The sequence below is a fragment of the Thalassophryne amazonica genome, chromosome 1, assembly GCF_902500255.1.
Source record: "Thalassophryne amazonica chromosome 1, fThaAma1.1, whole genome shotgun sequence".
NCBI lineage: Eukaryota > Metazoa > Chordata > Actinopteri > Batrachoidiformes > Batrachoididae > Thalassophryne > Thalassophryne amazonica.
This window is the reverse complement of record NC_047103.1, coordinates 71166740-71182576: the sequence shown is the minus strand read 5'-3', so window position 1 is coordinate 71182576 and position 15837 is coordinate 71166740. Positions and strand designations below refer to the sequence as shown.

Sequence of the window (15837 nt, the reverse complement as noted above, 5' to 3'; positions counted from 1 at the left end):
GTGCCACGGGATTTCATGGTTTTGGGGTTTTAAATGTTGTTATTGTGTCTCATGTTAGTTTAACAGTGTTATTAGTATTATTGATTTATTGTGTTGTTGCAGTTCAATTGGTTTAGTCAGTTTAGTTAAATGTCATGTTGCTGGTACCATGAGTGAAAAGTGTCCTGCTTTTGATGTCTCCCGCCACCATCTCTGTTCATGCATGTCTAAAAACAGAAGCACCTGCTTGCAGCAGAATATGGAAAAGACAAAAAGCTATATGTGCATGCATGCATCAATCAATCAATTTTATTTATATAGCGCCAAATCACAACAAACAGTTGCCCCAAGGCGCTTTATATTGTAAGGCAAGGCCATACAATAATTACGTAAAAACCCCAACGGTCAAAACGACCCCCTGTGAGCAAGCACTTGGCGACAGTGGGAAGGAAAAACTCCCTTTTAACAGGAAGAAACCTCCAGCAGAACCAGGCTCCGGGAGGGGCAGTCTTCTGCTGGGACTGGTTGGGGCTGAGGGAGAGAACCAGGAAAAAGACATGCTGTGGAGGGGAGCAGAGATCAATCACTAATGATTAAATGCAGAGTGGTGCATACAGAGCAAAAAGAGAAAGAAACACTCAGTGCATCATGGGAACCCCCCAGCATTCTACGTCTATAGCAGCAGACCTAATGTTTAATAGACCACATTTAACTGTTTTAGTCTGTGGTGCAGTTGAAGGTGCTATATTATTTTTTCTTTTTGAATTTTTATGCTTAAATAGATTTTTGCTGGTTATTGGTGGTCTGGGAGCAGGCACCGTCTCTACGGGGATGGGGTAATGAGGGGATGGCAGGGGGAGAGAAGCTGCAGAGAGGTGTGTAAGACTACAACTCTGCTTCCTGGTCCCAACCCTGGATAGTCACGGTTTGGAGGATTTAAGAAAATTGGCCAGATTTCTAGAAATGAGAGCTGCTCCATCCAAAGTGGGATGGATGCCGTCTCTCCTAACAAGACCAGGTTTTCCCCAGAAGCTTTGCCAATTATCTATGAAGCCCACCTCATTTTTTGGACACCACTCAGACAGCCAGCAATTCAAGGAGAACATGCGGCTAAACATGTCACTCCCTGCATGCATGTATAACTTTGAACATGGACAAACTGTGGAGAACTGACATTCACTGTTTGGTATGATTAGGTATTTTGGGTCAAGGATGAATGTTGCAAAAACTGAACGTTGATAGGGCTGATATTTTTGGAGAACTATAGACACAAGCTAACAACACTGAACAATAGATTTTGCAAATAACATTCTGAACTAAAATGCCATTCCAGCAGAGGGCGGTAAATCATCTTTATATTAAAAGCATGAGTGCGTGCATGCATGAGTGATTTTAAGACATTTAAAAAATTGCGTAATTAACAGGAAATAAAAGGGTTGAGTTCTCCTTCTACAAATTATTGATGTCTAAGGTTCTAAAACCATTCTGGACTCACGTGCCATTCCAACTCATTATAGACACTTTGCTTAAAGGCCCCTTCACACATAGTGTGAAGTTTGGTCAAATACGGCGAAACAGCATGAAACAGTTTGAATTAGCGCACCACGAAACATCTCGCCGACGGGCAAGTGTGCATGATCCCGGTGCGAGGGTTTGTGCAAGCGACAATGTCTTTCGAGCACGAACACTTCATCTTCATCTGGTTTTCTAAATGCAGTCTCCAAGCTCCTTTCAACATGTCTCAGCTGTTGTGAAAGTGTAGGAACACGGACCCACAACAGGGGGCGCAAATGAACGGACAATGGAGGAGTCGAATAACACTGCTTTTACTGTTGTGAAACAGGCACAACAAATACAACCGGTTACAATATCGAAATGGAGTCCAATTACAACGGTGTCGTGTGGGCAGGCTCGACGATAGGAGACGTCTGTCCAAGTCGAACCGGAACCAACCCGATTTCCTCTACCACCGAACCCCGGGAATACTGGAGCCGCCAAGTCCCGAATTCCCAGGTGGCCACTGCCTCCGCTCGTCGGATCCGGTACTGCTGGCAAGAAACAGAAACAGTCAGGTGTGGATGCGGCTGCACCCAGTAACACAGAGGGTGGAGAGTCCACCTCCACCTCTCGTCAACAACAATGTAGGAAGGTGAGTACTTATCCGAATGTTGTCTAGTAGTCAGCTGTCCTATAGACAATCAAACAAGAATACAAGTAAAGACACACGTATGTGCAGGCTGTAAATGGTTACCTCTTTGGTAAGGCGATATCTCGGCAAATGAGGTGGAGATGCCGTCCTGCTGATATACCTCCGTATTGATTGGGATCAGCTGTCTCCGGTGATGGGTGACAGCTGTCATCCTGGCTGCTCCTGTAAGGCGGCAGCGCCCTCCGGTGCCTGGAGCCCGCACTCCAGGCAGGGCGCCCTCTAGTGGTGGTGGGCCAGCAGTACCTCCTCTTCAGCGGCCCACACAACATCAGCCTCATTGTGATCTACAAAATGCTCCTCTCATGTCCCAACACAGCTGCAACAACCAGCTGCACTCTTGCTACCAATGCGCTGTTGCTGTCTGGAGATCTCCATTATGTCACTCAGCCTTCATGCCTCTTGCTTGATGTTTCTGCCTGCCAAGCCTCACTGGTCCACCTCCCAGTCCCCTCCTCCCTCCTTATTAAAGGTTTTAGCTACTTTGTCTGTCTTTCCCATTCCTTTTGGCACTTAATTCACTTATACATTTTTTATACCCAATTTCTCCGATTAAGAACTACAGTGGATTAGAGGATATTTCAGCAGTCATAGGGCAAGAGGTGGGGTGCATTCTGGACAAGACACTCGTCTATTACATGGGCCACATGTGGACAGACAAACTCATTCACACTCGCAAGCACATTTACAGTCAATTTAAAGTTTCCAATCCACTTAAGTGGGAGCAAGCTGAAGCACCCAGAGTGAACCCATGCAAAACATGTAAACTCCACACAGAAAGGTAACAGGTGGGAAGTGTTTTGCACTTGTTACTGTGAGGCACAAGTGCAAACCACTAAGGCACTATGCCAGCCTTTGGCACTTCATATTACTATTTTTTTCTTTAAGAAAATGCTTGAATAATGTTAAAAAAAAACTATTGGTAGACATCTATGGATAGTTGGTAGGTTAACCAAATGATTAATCAACAAAAGTACAAAATAACTGATACTCATTCAAAAAAATAATCTATAGATTACTCAATTACAAACATAATCATTAGTTACAGTCCCAGTTTCTTCATCCCCATCACATCGCCTCAGATTCCATTCCCTCGCCCCCACCCCGACTTCAATAAAACACTTTTACTGTTGTCTGTGTGTATTCGATCCGATGACCTCCTTGCTGCAAGGCAACACTGCCAACCACTAAGTCACTGTGCTGCCCAAGAACAAGGGTTAATTAAATTCAATTTAAATGGATCACTGTCCACAGCCTTTTAAAGTGTGTTTATATTTCAGACTAGAACTAAATGGCACAACCCCAAACTTTTCTGTTGAAACTGAGCCTCAAACTTGATAAATAGCAAAACTGATACTTATGTAACAGGTGTTTGTTTTTTTGTTTTTTTGTGCGTCAGTGTGTACGGATGCACGTGAGTGTGGCGTACTTGTGTTCAACCACTCACACATGCAGCCACCTACTCAGTGACTAAGAGAAGGCAAGCAGCCACACAAATACACCAGCCCACTACAGGCGTAAGTAAATGCCAGTCAGAAACAGTTGATAAATATGCACATTTGTCACTCTTATTGTTCTCTGAGTTTTCATTGGGGTGCAAACATAGGAAGCAGAATTATGAGCGATAGGAAAAGACATTAGCACGTGTACCTGTAACGAGCAAAATTATGTGTAAATCTAAGTTACTTGGCAGTGTTTGGCCCAAAATCCACATTAAACACTAACAATAAAGCACTGACTGATTACTCCAACATAATGCATGCAGTGTATACTGCAGTTTCATAATGACTACTAGGTCATATAGTTCAGCCCAGTCTCACATTTTTTTGTTTGTTTTTTTGTGCTCCAGTCACGAAATGAGTCAAATTTTCGTGACGGGGTTTATTTTTAACTCACTATGACTAACCCTACTCCTACCCCCAACCCTAACCTTAACCATAACCTAACCCTACACCTTCCCCTAACCCTAAACCACCCCCGCTGCTTCACTTTTAATTTCATGCAATCATCATGGAATGCATTAGAATGAATTTGTGCTGCCGTGACAAAAATGAGGCGCTTTTCGTAACAATATCAAGAACCTATAGATTAATGTATATTTTGTGCTGCTGAATCACAACTTGCCATGAGACCAGGTTGTATAGAATATTGTTAAAATTACAGTATATTAATTTGACACAAATCACTTTCAATTAGATTACATTTTTCCCCACCAAAAAAGTACATTCTCACAACTGACTAAACCAGATACACAGTGATATCAAAATCAATACTTGTCAATTCCTCCATCACTGAACTAAATGGTAAATGGACTGCATTTATAAAGCGCTTTTCCATCTGCATCAAATGCTCAACGCGCTTTACACATTAATGCCTCACATTCACCCCGATGTCAGGCTGCTGCCATGCAAGGCATCCACTACACACTGGGAGCAACTAGGGGATTAAGGACCTTAGGGCCCTTAGTGATTTTCCAGTCAGGCTGGGATTTGAACCGAGGAGCCTCTGGTCTCAAGCCCAATGCTTAACCACTAGACAATCACCTTCCCTTTATCATGACTAAAGCGTCTAAAATGTTTCATATTTTCAATTCCAACTATTAGTTTTCATCATATGTATGAGATCTACAAATACAGACAGAGCAGCATATGGGTCTATATTAAATTATGGTATTATCAAAACAGAGGTAAAAGACATTCAGTACCGTGATCCCACCCCCCATATGTTTGGTATATCATAGCTGGATGTGGCAAGGAATTAGTCCAGTTTTGTGCGGCAGGTGTGAGTGCCAAAACTTGAAAAAAAAAACAAAAAAAAAACAGTTTCCCCATCTCGCTGCATTTCATAGCACGCTGGAGACACAATGAACAGCAGCAGCACATATGTGATGAGTTTTAGAAACATATTTACATTTTGCTTTCTTTCAAATATGCACAGTTTCTTTCTAAGGATGGTGCATGTGATAAATGCATAGATTAGACCTCAAATCGGAAAGCTGCTCGAATCACCTCCACACTTCGCCGGCTGTTGTGACCCCCGTCCCACACCAAAAAATAAAAACTCACTCTCTGTTCCTTTATAATGTGATTTTCATTTTATGTATGTATGTATGTATTATTATGTCTGATGTCTGTGTTATTAATTTAACAATTACGTTGGTATCGGAAGTCAATCCAATACTGGATCGGATCAGTTGTATCCTTAAGTATATTTTACATGCATAACTAAAGTGGGATGGGGAGATTGTTTTTTTAAAGCATTGTCTAAGCTATGCCCTAACTGGATCTGTTTTGGATTCCAGCTTTAAAATCAGGTTAGTTAAGATTAGGGAAGCCATAAATATGAAAATTATTAAGGGTCTTGGGGTAAGTAAGCTTATCAAATTGTGAAGTCAACTTGGGATAGGGTAAAGACAAAGAAATGTGAATGTTATGGATAAGACGCAGATTGCGGAGCGGTCCAGTATCTGACTGAACCCAGCATGAAATAATCAGAAGCAGTTCCAAAAAGAAAACACATTTATTTTCTCCCTTTGTGCTATACATGAAATACTAAATAATTAGAGTTCTGGTGAGGTGAAAAGGCGGCGCGCTCTCTCAGCGTCTCAACAGTCGGAGTCCGAACGTTCAGGACTCAGGAGTTCCGCCAACACCCCCCCCCAGGTGACTTTCCCAGGCTGTACTCTGCGAAGGAGGAACAGAGATGAGATTATTCAACACTTATTACTATGAAATATTGTTTAGAGGCAAACTTATCAGCTACACGTTTAGGTCTGGTTTCAAACTTAGTTCAAAGAGGCTAGTGGAGGATCATTAATCCGCATGCCACTGCCGTGAGGAGCACGGCAAACAATTTCCACCAATAATTACTTATAGCTGCGTATAAACGCCAATTTACATTCACGGATAAACTTTTCAGAATATTCACCTCTGTCGTGTGCTGACAACGTTTGCCTCTCACCCTCGTCCTCCTTCACAGGCGCGATGTCAGACTCTGAAACGGCCCTCAGCGTCCCCACACGGTCGTCACAAGGTCGTATTCTCCGGCAATCTTATCCAACTCACTGCTGGTTTAAATGTAGTTCTTCATCACTACATTGGTACCAGCTGGAAGTCCTCAGATCTGCACGTGAACATCACAGGTGTCGTGGATTGTCCTGATAGAGAGCCGCACGAGAATGCAACAGGTGCAGCCAATCATCGTAACAGAGGAGAGAGACTCTTCTGCAGCACATTTTCCTCAGAGAACAGCCCCAAATCACCTGGGAAGGAAAATAAACACAAAACAACCCAACCTTGTCCAGCCAAACCCCCCCCCAACACACAACAGTACCCCCCCGTCAACGGGAAGCCTCCCGGCGACCACACAAACCAGACTCAAAAATCACCCCACACATCAAAGGCCAAAGCAGGAGGAGGGCAGAGATCACAGCAGGCAGCAAAGCCGGGAGATGCGGCAGAAAGGCTGGCCGGTATCAAGACAAAAAAAACATCCCGAAACAACCCCAAACACAAAAACAAAACACAACAAAAAAAAGACCCCCAGCATCCCCCCCAAAGAGTACCACAAACATACCCCAGGGAAGCACACCGGGGTAAACACAAAAGAAAAACACAATACCCAACCCAACACCCCCCCCAGAGGACCGTCCCATCAAACCCTGGGGAGGAACAAAAAACACACAAACCCAAAAACCCAAACAAAAACCCCCCAACACAGGTCAAAGGAAAAAACAAACAATGCCCTCCCCCAACATGCGGAGCCCGACTTCCCCCAGGGGACATCGTCGTCAACCCCAGGAGCAACGACCACGGCAGGAGCCATCCAGGAATCCCCAGGCATACACGGGAGCCTTAACGACCCCCAGAGGACCAACCCATCAAACCCCAGGAAACACCCCCACAACCCAGGAACCCCACCCCAGCCCAACACAGCCGGTCGGCCCCACAGTCAACCTCCCCCCCAGAGGACCGTCCCATCAAACCCCGGGGGGAAACAGGAGGAAACAAAAACCCCAAACCCCCAGGGATTTCCAAAAACCACCCCAGGAGCAAACAAAAACTACAGAAAGCCCCATTGACCTCCCCAGCACCCCGAAAGACCCTCCAGGTCCGTCAGGAAACACGTCGTGGCAATCGGCACAGGACTACTAAGCCGGCGAAGCCAATAGGAAAAACGCAACCCGGCTCCACCCCCAAGGGCAGGAGAAAACCGGCAAGACGGCCGGCGTCGACCCCCCAGCTATACTCCAGCCTACCGGGAGGGGTGGGCAGCGGAAAAGGCGTACGGCACTGATCGGCCCCACCGCTCCGACTGGAGTATATCCCCACTGCCCGACACCTCAGCAATGCCAATGGCGAACGGTCAGAGGCACGCTGAGGCTGGAGAGGAACCGGGAAACAACTAAATCTAAGAAAAGAGCCCTGGACACCCTCCCCCCCAGGTGCAGAGGTCCTCATGGGAATGCCCAGCAACCAACCTGCACCACCCCACAACACCAAAGATGAACGGCCAGGAGTGTGTGAGGCTGGGGTTAGGGGACAGGGAAATAAAAACCAACAAAACAAAACGACCCATTCCGCCAACAAAAATTAAATAACTATAAACAATAAAAAAAAAAAAACACGCTTACCTGAGTCCAAACGAACTCCGACCAGCCAGCCTGTTCACCCCACCAGAACAACCTCAAGTGCTACACACAAAAACTGGTTCACAAAAACTCCCATTTATATCCCACAAAAATGTCCATAAAACACCTCGAGCCATATTAAGATGCGGTCTCCTGACGCTCGTTTGACCGGGGCAATATGGCTGTTCTGACCCTTCCAAGTTGCATTGGCTCGTCCACTAGAGGAGCTAGAGGTCCCGTCGGAGGAGTCTCAGAGGAACGAAGAAGAGGTGGTCCGGACTTATGTCGGGGAAAACCCTGAGACAAATACACCCCGCTCGGACGCTCGCCCTCTCTCTCATCCACGCTCCTTAATCCGATCGTCTAGACGAATAACCAAGGATATTACCTCATCTAAATCCTTCGGTTTGTCACGGACGGCTAGCTCATCTTTCAGGGAGTCATTCAACCCGTCTACAAAGACCCCCCTCAAAGCAGCAGCATTCCAACCAGACTGAGTGGAAAAGATTCGAAAATCCACAGAATAATCAGCTGCACTTCGTCGCCCCTGTCGGAGGTTCAGCAATCGTTGAACCACGGTATTTGTTTTCACCGGATGATCAAAAACCAAACGAAGTTCACGGGAAAATTCGTCAAAGGATTCTAGCAGTGATGATTTATTGCTCCACAACGCCGTGACCCACGCCAGGGCGTCACCTCGCAACAGATTAACAACATATGCGACTCGGCTACTCTCAGAGGAGAAAGACGCAGGTCGCTGAGCAAAAACCAAAGAACACTGCATCAAAAACGGCGCACAAGCCTCCATATTTCCCGAATAGGGCTCCGGATGACATATAACCGGTTCAGGAGCCGAATCTCCGGACGGCAAATTTATCTGCACCGGGCTCGATGGAACCGGAGCTGCAACCACAGGAAGCGGAACAGCCTGAGCTACAAGCTCCGTAACACGGGCGTCTGTCTGTTTAATTTGAATCGAAAGGTGCTGCACTTGCTCCCAAATCATCTCCAGAGGAGAGAGACTCTTCTGCAGCACATTTTCCTCAGAGAACAGCCCCAAATCACCTAAGAAGGAAAATAAACACAAAACAACCCAACCTTGTCCAGCCAAACCCCCCCCCCCCCCCCCCCCAACACACAACAGTGAAAGTGTGCCAAAGAAAATATACAACATACATATCACAGTATCACTAAATTATTAAAAAACTGGGCTATATACCAACACCACACACTACAATTTATGCATGAATTTTAAAAAAGCAGTATTAAGTACATATCAATAGTGTGATATGTATCAAGTACTGGAGGTGTAATGATATGTATCGTAATGAGTTGTGAGAAATGATATAGAGCACTAGAGCAAGACAAAAGAATTGAGAAGGACTTTCTATGAAAAAGTGAAATTTCATTCTGTTTCCCAGAAGGCACAGGAGACACCCCAGCCTATGATGAGTTTATTTAGATTACAATCCTTATTTGCTCTACTATGAAGTTGTATGACTGAGCAGCAGCTTGCCTCACTGCTGCATTCTGATTACTCCCTCTGTCTTTTACTATGAAATAATGGTGAATTTATGTGGAAAATAGAAGCACTCGGAGAGTGCAAACCTCCGCCAAGGCCATAGGGTCACTGATGTCACATAGAATGCCCTTTGGCAAAGAGACTTATTCCACGTCATTTCATGCATCTACCATCATGTTTCAGATTCAGTGGTTAACCCTCTGGGGTCCGAGGACATTTTTTGGACAGTTCACTTGCCTGGCATAAATGTTTTATTATTGCTGTTAAAAGCTCTCCCTGCATCCCACAATCAAGTTTTATGTCTCTTTTTTTCAGGACAACCTGTACTTTCAAAATATATATGCTATAGTTGTGTTTTATAAGTGTAATACAGGTTTACAATCAGAAATAAGAAAGGAAAAAGTAAAGCGGAAAATAATTTTCCACACACATTTATTCAAAACACACAGCAAACTATAATAAACAACTGTTTTGACACTTTATAAAGGTAATTTGGGTCTTGTGTGAAAGACTGTAGAACAAAAAGGTTCAAACAATAAACACAAATGCACATTTTGGACAATATGTACAAAATAGTCTATGCATTGGGTTTGTCTTCATCTCAAAGCAATTTCTGTCTGCTATTACACAAAGGTCACATCACAAACTTCTACTATGAAGCTGACTGTGTGTTTGTTCTCTCCTGCTCTGAAAGCAACATTCACACTTCGAGGCTCATTCAGTTTGACAAGCGGCCCCTCCCCCTTGCTCCATTGATATGGTAAACGGTGCTTTACGCCGGAGCGAGAGAGCTTGCCACAGGCTTATCCAGTAATATTCACAGGAAAACTAGTTGAGCAATCCTGATACTCAATCTGTTTGAGCATATGAGATTGTATGAGAGGCTCTCTGTCTGCTCACTTTCACTTTTGCTGTAATGGCACAGGGTGCATTGGAGAAAACAGGGGGCTATTCAAATGGGCCAACTAGTAAAATATTACTCCTAAAAACAATCTTTGGTGTGTCAAGTGAGGTGAATCTGCCCTACTATTGGATTTTGGAAAACCATGTGACGGTGTACCAATTCCGATTGAACACTCACATTGCTCACATCATCACACAGCTTCTATGAGGAGTACAAAGATGGTGGATGGTGGCTCAAAAGTCCGCACAGTTAACATTTCAGCAATAAATAAATAAATTAGAAAATAAGTTTCTATCTCATATCATTAAAAAGTTATTTATAATTTAGTAAAGCTTGGTCTTAGCCGTCATATACGATGGCGTTGGCCCCAGAGGGCTTTAAACCCTTAGATCTTCAGCAAATGTATTTATAAAGAGAAACTGCATGAACGACACACATTTTTTATTTTCTAATAACAAGTTTATTCCATGAGGAGAAACAAATGCTAAATTATTGTTGTGTCATAACTTAATTTTTGTTCAGCCTTTGTGACCCGTCTTCATGAAGTTAGATGCAAAAATGTTGAAACTGGTCCTGTCCTGCAATGATAAAGAATCCTTAAAAAATTACTGGATCCGTATCGTGTTCCGGATCATTACCAAAATTTAATGACTTCTAAGTTAGGCCAAGATACACCCCTGGTAAAAATTTCATTGAAATCTGTTGAGGATTTTTTGAGTAACCCTGCTAACAAACCAACCAACCAACCAACAAACAAACGGATGCGACCGAAAACATAACCTCCTTGGTGGAGGTAAAAATTATAATGTAAGTGTTTCTGAATGGGTCCTTTAGCAAAGGCAAATTGATAAAAATAAATAAAATATGACAACAAAAAACAAAAACAATATAATGTAATTTTAAGAACATTTATTGTACAGATCTCAAAACTACAGCCCCAATTTGCCAGAAGGTACATCTAAGATGCAAGCCTACATTTGATGATTTGGTGAAAGAATAAAATTCATTTATTTATTGTTGAGACAGTGGCTGAAGTTTTATTTTTTCAACACTAGATGGAACACCCGCTCTGAATACATGAACCATTTTTAGGATGGTCACTAGCACTTTTTCTCGTTTTTAAACCACCAAAAAAAATTAATTTGCTCATATTCAAAGTCAGGCTGGGTAAACTGTCATTACCTGTCTGATTTTGCCTTTCTAATCCGGTTTAAAAAACATTGCATTATTTAATGTGGTTCTTTCTCAAATGTTTGATTCAGGTTGCAAATAAACAACGGCTTTGCAAATATCAGTGGCAGAAATGCTAAGTGGGGAAGACACTCAGGCATTTCACAAACTCACATGAACACTCTCGTCTCAGTGAGAGACATGCCTCAGCTCAGAACACCCCCCCCCCATCCCCTCCCCCTCTCTGCAGCAGTGGTTCACACACAGATGCTTCACAGAGGAGTTTTCCTGGATCGAAAAACTCGGCGGGCGTTGTCGCGATTAGTTGCTGGAGTCCAAATCTCTACCGTTGGCTAAAATTATACCATGTAATGGTGAAACCGGATATGCTGCGCAGCTCTAGTGGTTGGCGGTATAATGGAAAAATGAACTTTATTACGTTCAGTGCACAGTTTGTTAGTACTATCATGCCAGTTCAGAGTGAGAATGTTATATTGTGCTTTTGATGGTATACCAACAACAACTGACTTCTTCTGGCCTGTGCTTTCTGCTTCTGTATGTGGTGCTGCCCCCAGTGGTGAACAAAAAGTAATAGCATCAGTGCCAATGTGTGGCAGCACCAGCAAAAATCTAAAGATTCCATGTTTTTGTGTGTGTGTGTGTGTGTGTGTGTGTGTGTGTGTGTGTGTGTGTGTGTGTGTGTGTGTGTGTGTGTGTGTGTGTGTGTGTGTGTGTGTGTGTGTGTGTGTGTGAAATATGTTTTTGAAGATAAACAATGCCATGTTTGCCTTATTATGATAAGACTGCATTGTTTTGTAGCTTGTGTAGCTATATAGTAATACAGTTTTATAAGAGAGAGAAAGAGATGTACACCCCGAGCATTATGGAAACCTAAAACTCTGTTAACTACTGGCAGTGGGTAAAATATCAACTCATAAAATGGAGTGGTAGTGAAAAGATGCTGTTGAACCAACACGCCAGAAACGTAATGGTACATAAAACTGTTGTCATTCCACCTAAAACCTCATGACTGAATTTTAGACATAATCACAGCCGTTAGCTGTGCTGAGTGAGGCAGGATATGCCTTTTGAATTTTAAGTGGGAAATTGAATTCTGGCACCAGCCTGATGTCACACTCCTGAAGTCTATCGAGTCCCTCCGCCCCCTCAAATCAATATGTCCTCCAGGTGCAGAATATAATGTGCAATCATAAAATACAAATTTCAGCTATCATTCTGACCATGATGGGACTACTGCAGTCTTTAGAAGCTGCTGTGCAATTATGCAGCACAAACCACAATGAAAAACAAAAGCACAATGCAAATATATAATTTTCTCACCAGTCTCCTTAAAGATGCTGCAGACGTAATATCTGTCAAATCCAATCGTAGCAACACCATGAGAAATAAAAACAAAAGACTATTAACTCCCATTTTATTCCAGTAAGTCTAGGCTTGAAATGTGTTATTACAAAGTTGCTGAAATGAGAGTGTGTGTGTGGGGGGGGGGAGCAGCACAAACATCCATTAAATGGTGAAGGGTCGCTCCTGTCACCCTCTCAAATATGACCAGAGCTATGAACAAAGCTTGGTTTGCCAGGCCTGGCAGCCTGTGAGTGACGGCTTAATAACTTCTAGCTTCGTGTAACACCATAAAAGGTTTACTTCCTTAGATAATTCCGAAACTCCGAAGCACAAAGACCTTTCCTTTGGACCAATGGGAGCAATTTGCATGCAGCTGTTTCACCAATGATATGTCATATTCCTCCGCAGTGGCAACAGATTCTTTGATTTAATTAAAAACAGACAAAAGATAGGCGCTGAACTGACATCTGGAGTACACACTGTGAAAATGAACAAGGCTGCACTGTGATTAATCGATGTGTTGATAATATAGAAATGTGAAAATAATCACAGCGATGTGATTGCATTAGTTGTCGAGTAAAATTCAAACAGTAAGAAGCGGTTATCAAAGTGCTGAACTAACTGACTGACATCTGAGCATTGGAGACGAGTCGCTGAGCTCAAAGCTATGAAACAATCATGATTTGCCTTCCAGTGCAGGCATTCACTGCTCTGAAAGGTTTAGGAATCAGCATGTGTACAGCTTCGCCTCCTTTTCTCTGGTGTGCAGCAGAACCACAAAGCCTGTGCAAGGAAGATTCAGCACCACAGGCTGGACAGCTCCACACCCTTTCTAGCAGCAGATCCACCACAGGAACCCTGGGGAGCCACAGCAATTTATCCATTACCCCATGGGACTTTGAGTGTCGTTGTCAGGCAGACTAGTCAATCCTTCAACTCATCTCTTAATCTGTATTCTGAAAATCATTGCCAATCAATGTGCTTTTTCCACGAAGTGAGTCCTGTGAAAAAGTGTAATTACTTTAGAAAGACAATAGTCCTTGGAAAAAAAGATAAACTTCTCTCTGTTGACCTATTATATGATCTGTCTCAGTTGAAAGCATCTTGAGGTCTCAAACACGTATAAATTAAAAACATTCAATAGGTTGCTGAAGAATCTGTGCAGCCTTATCACAATTAAATTGTTACTAATGTAGCCTATGAACAAAAGATCTACACATGGCCAACCAAAATAATGGAAAAGTGTTGTCTAACACACACACACACACATTATATATATATATATATATATATATATATATATATATATATATATATATATATATTGCCACTAACCAAATCACATTTTGTCAATAACCCTGGAATATATTTAATTTCTTGAAATTCATAAACCAAAGGTGTTGTGCATAATCAAGTTATTAAAATATTTTTATTGATTGTTCATTGGTGCGTCTTTGTGTTGTCATGCACCACATAATACTTCTACAAAGATTTTTTTAATGGGCTTATGACATTATAATTGATTAGTGCCTTTCATGAAATCAGGAACAATCCATAGTTTGTTTTTTCTTTGTTTTTTGTCACAATAGAATGTTTGGAAATTCCAAAATTAGATTTTTGTGTTTGTCAAAATGAAGAACAAAAGCATCAAACACTATATTGTTCTCAAAATTCCAAGAGGGTAAAATACTGGAAAGAAAATGTTATTAAATGCTATCTGATGTTTGTAATACATAAACTATGTGGCCAACTTTCACTTTTAAAACCATATTTTTAGGTAATATAATTTTAAGTTAGAATTAATAATAATAATAATTTATTATTATTTTATTTTTACAAATGCGTGAGCACTGGCAACTGTCTGTGTTATCAAAATTGGAATGTTTGGAAATTTCTAATCTGATGTGTTAGCTCGTTTTGAATAACAAATCTAAAACACTGTTATGTTTTTAAAATGGGTGCCTAAAAGTTTTGCACATCACATTACATACCTGTATGCCAGAATTAACCAGAAAAAAATTATATATGCTGGTCCAAATAAGGCGTAACGATGAATTAACATACATTCGCTTGTTCTACACTTACATTGGAGGAAAAATACATTCTTAAACAGCGACGTAAATATTATAAGGTAAATTTTATCGATTGCTAAATCAACAATACTCCACGAACAAAAACTGGAATTTAAAAAAAGCTGAAGTTGTATTCCTGCTTATTTTGGGGCATCGTCGTAAAGGGCTGTGGAGATTCAGAGAGTTTAAATTCATTAAAAACATCATGTAACTGAATAAAAGCCACGCCGAATTCGAAAAAATTTTCATATATCCTTATATCTTCTCTCGACGCGTTTGCATCGGCGATGAAAAGCACATCAGCGTTAAATAAGGAGGTTTTAGAATGAGGTTTAGCAAGAGACAACCACCGTGAAAAAAAAGACAGGCGCAGTGTCGAAGAGAAAACTGTTGTCAAACATGAGCACAAAACATCTGTTAGCTCTCAACACGCTGTAACGACGATCAAACAGGTGCCACAAAAACAAACTCACCATGGAGGGATATAATCCGAAAACTGAGAGAAAAAGAACGGGGTAGAGGACGTTCAACAGGACCCGCATCCTGACGGACTCCGGGCTCGCACTTTTGTCGTTCACCATGGAGCTGCTGCCCTGCGTTCTCCTGCCGGCGGCTTCACTGCTGACTGACCGCACACAGACCACACCTTCAGCGGCATCACACCCACCGCTCTGACTGTGCTCTGACTCAACGCAACGCCGGTCACAAAACTTTGGGCGGAAGAGGAATATTCAAGTTTTCAACACACTGCAGGGGAGGAGGTGCTTCAAATTGGTCTTCTTGTCATCAGCCTACAGTGCTGTCACTCTGAAATAAAGTGTGGCTTTTGCAGGGGCGGCTCTAGCCTTTTTCACCTGGGGGGGGGGTATAGCAGTAGGCCAAGTTCAAAAATAATTTTTCAATTTATTTTCATTTATATAGCGCCAAATCACAACAGAGTTGCCTCAAAGCACTTCACACGGGTAAGGTCTAACCTTACCAACCACCAGA

The 15837-nt window shown here is 42.5% G+C and overlaps 1 protein-coding gene across 1 annotated transcript in view; it reads right to left on the bottom strand.

The window, feature by feature from the left end:
• The window catches only part of olfm3a (olfactomedin 3a), a 189223-nt gene extending 173619 nt beyond the window's left edge, over positions 1-15604 (bottom strand). Inside the window, exon 1 of the mRNA XM_034171624.1 lies at positions 15321-15604. Coding sequence (XP_034027515.1) covers positions 15321-15428 — 108 coding nt within the window. The 5' untranslated portion in view covers positions 15429-15604. The remainder of the gene's footprint in view (positions 1-15320) is intronic.
• Positions 15605-15837: the final 233 nt, after the last annotated feature.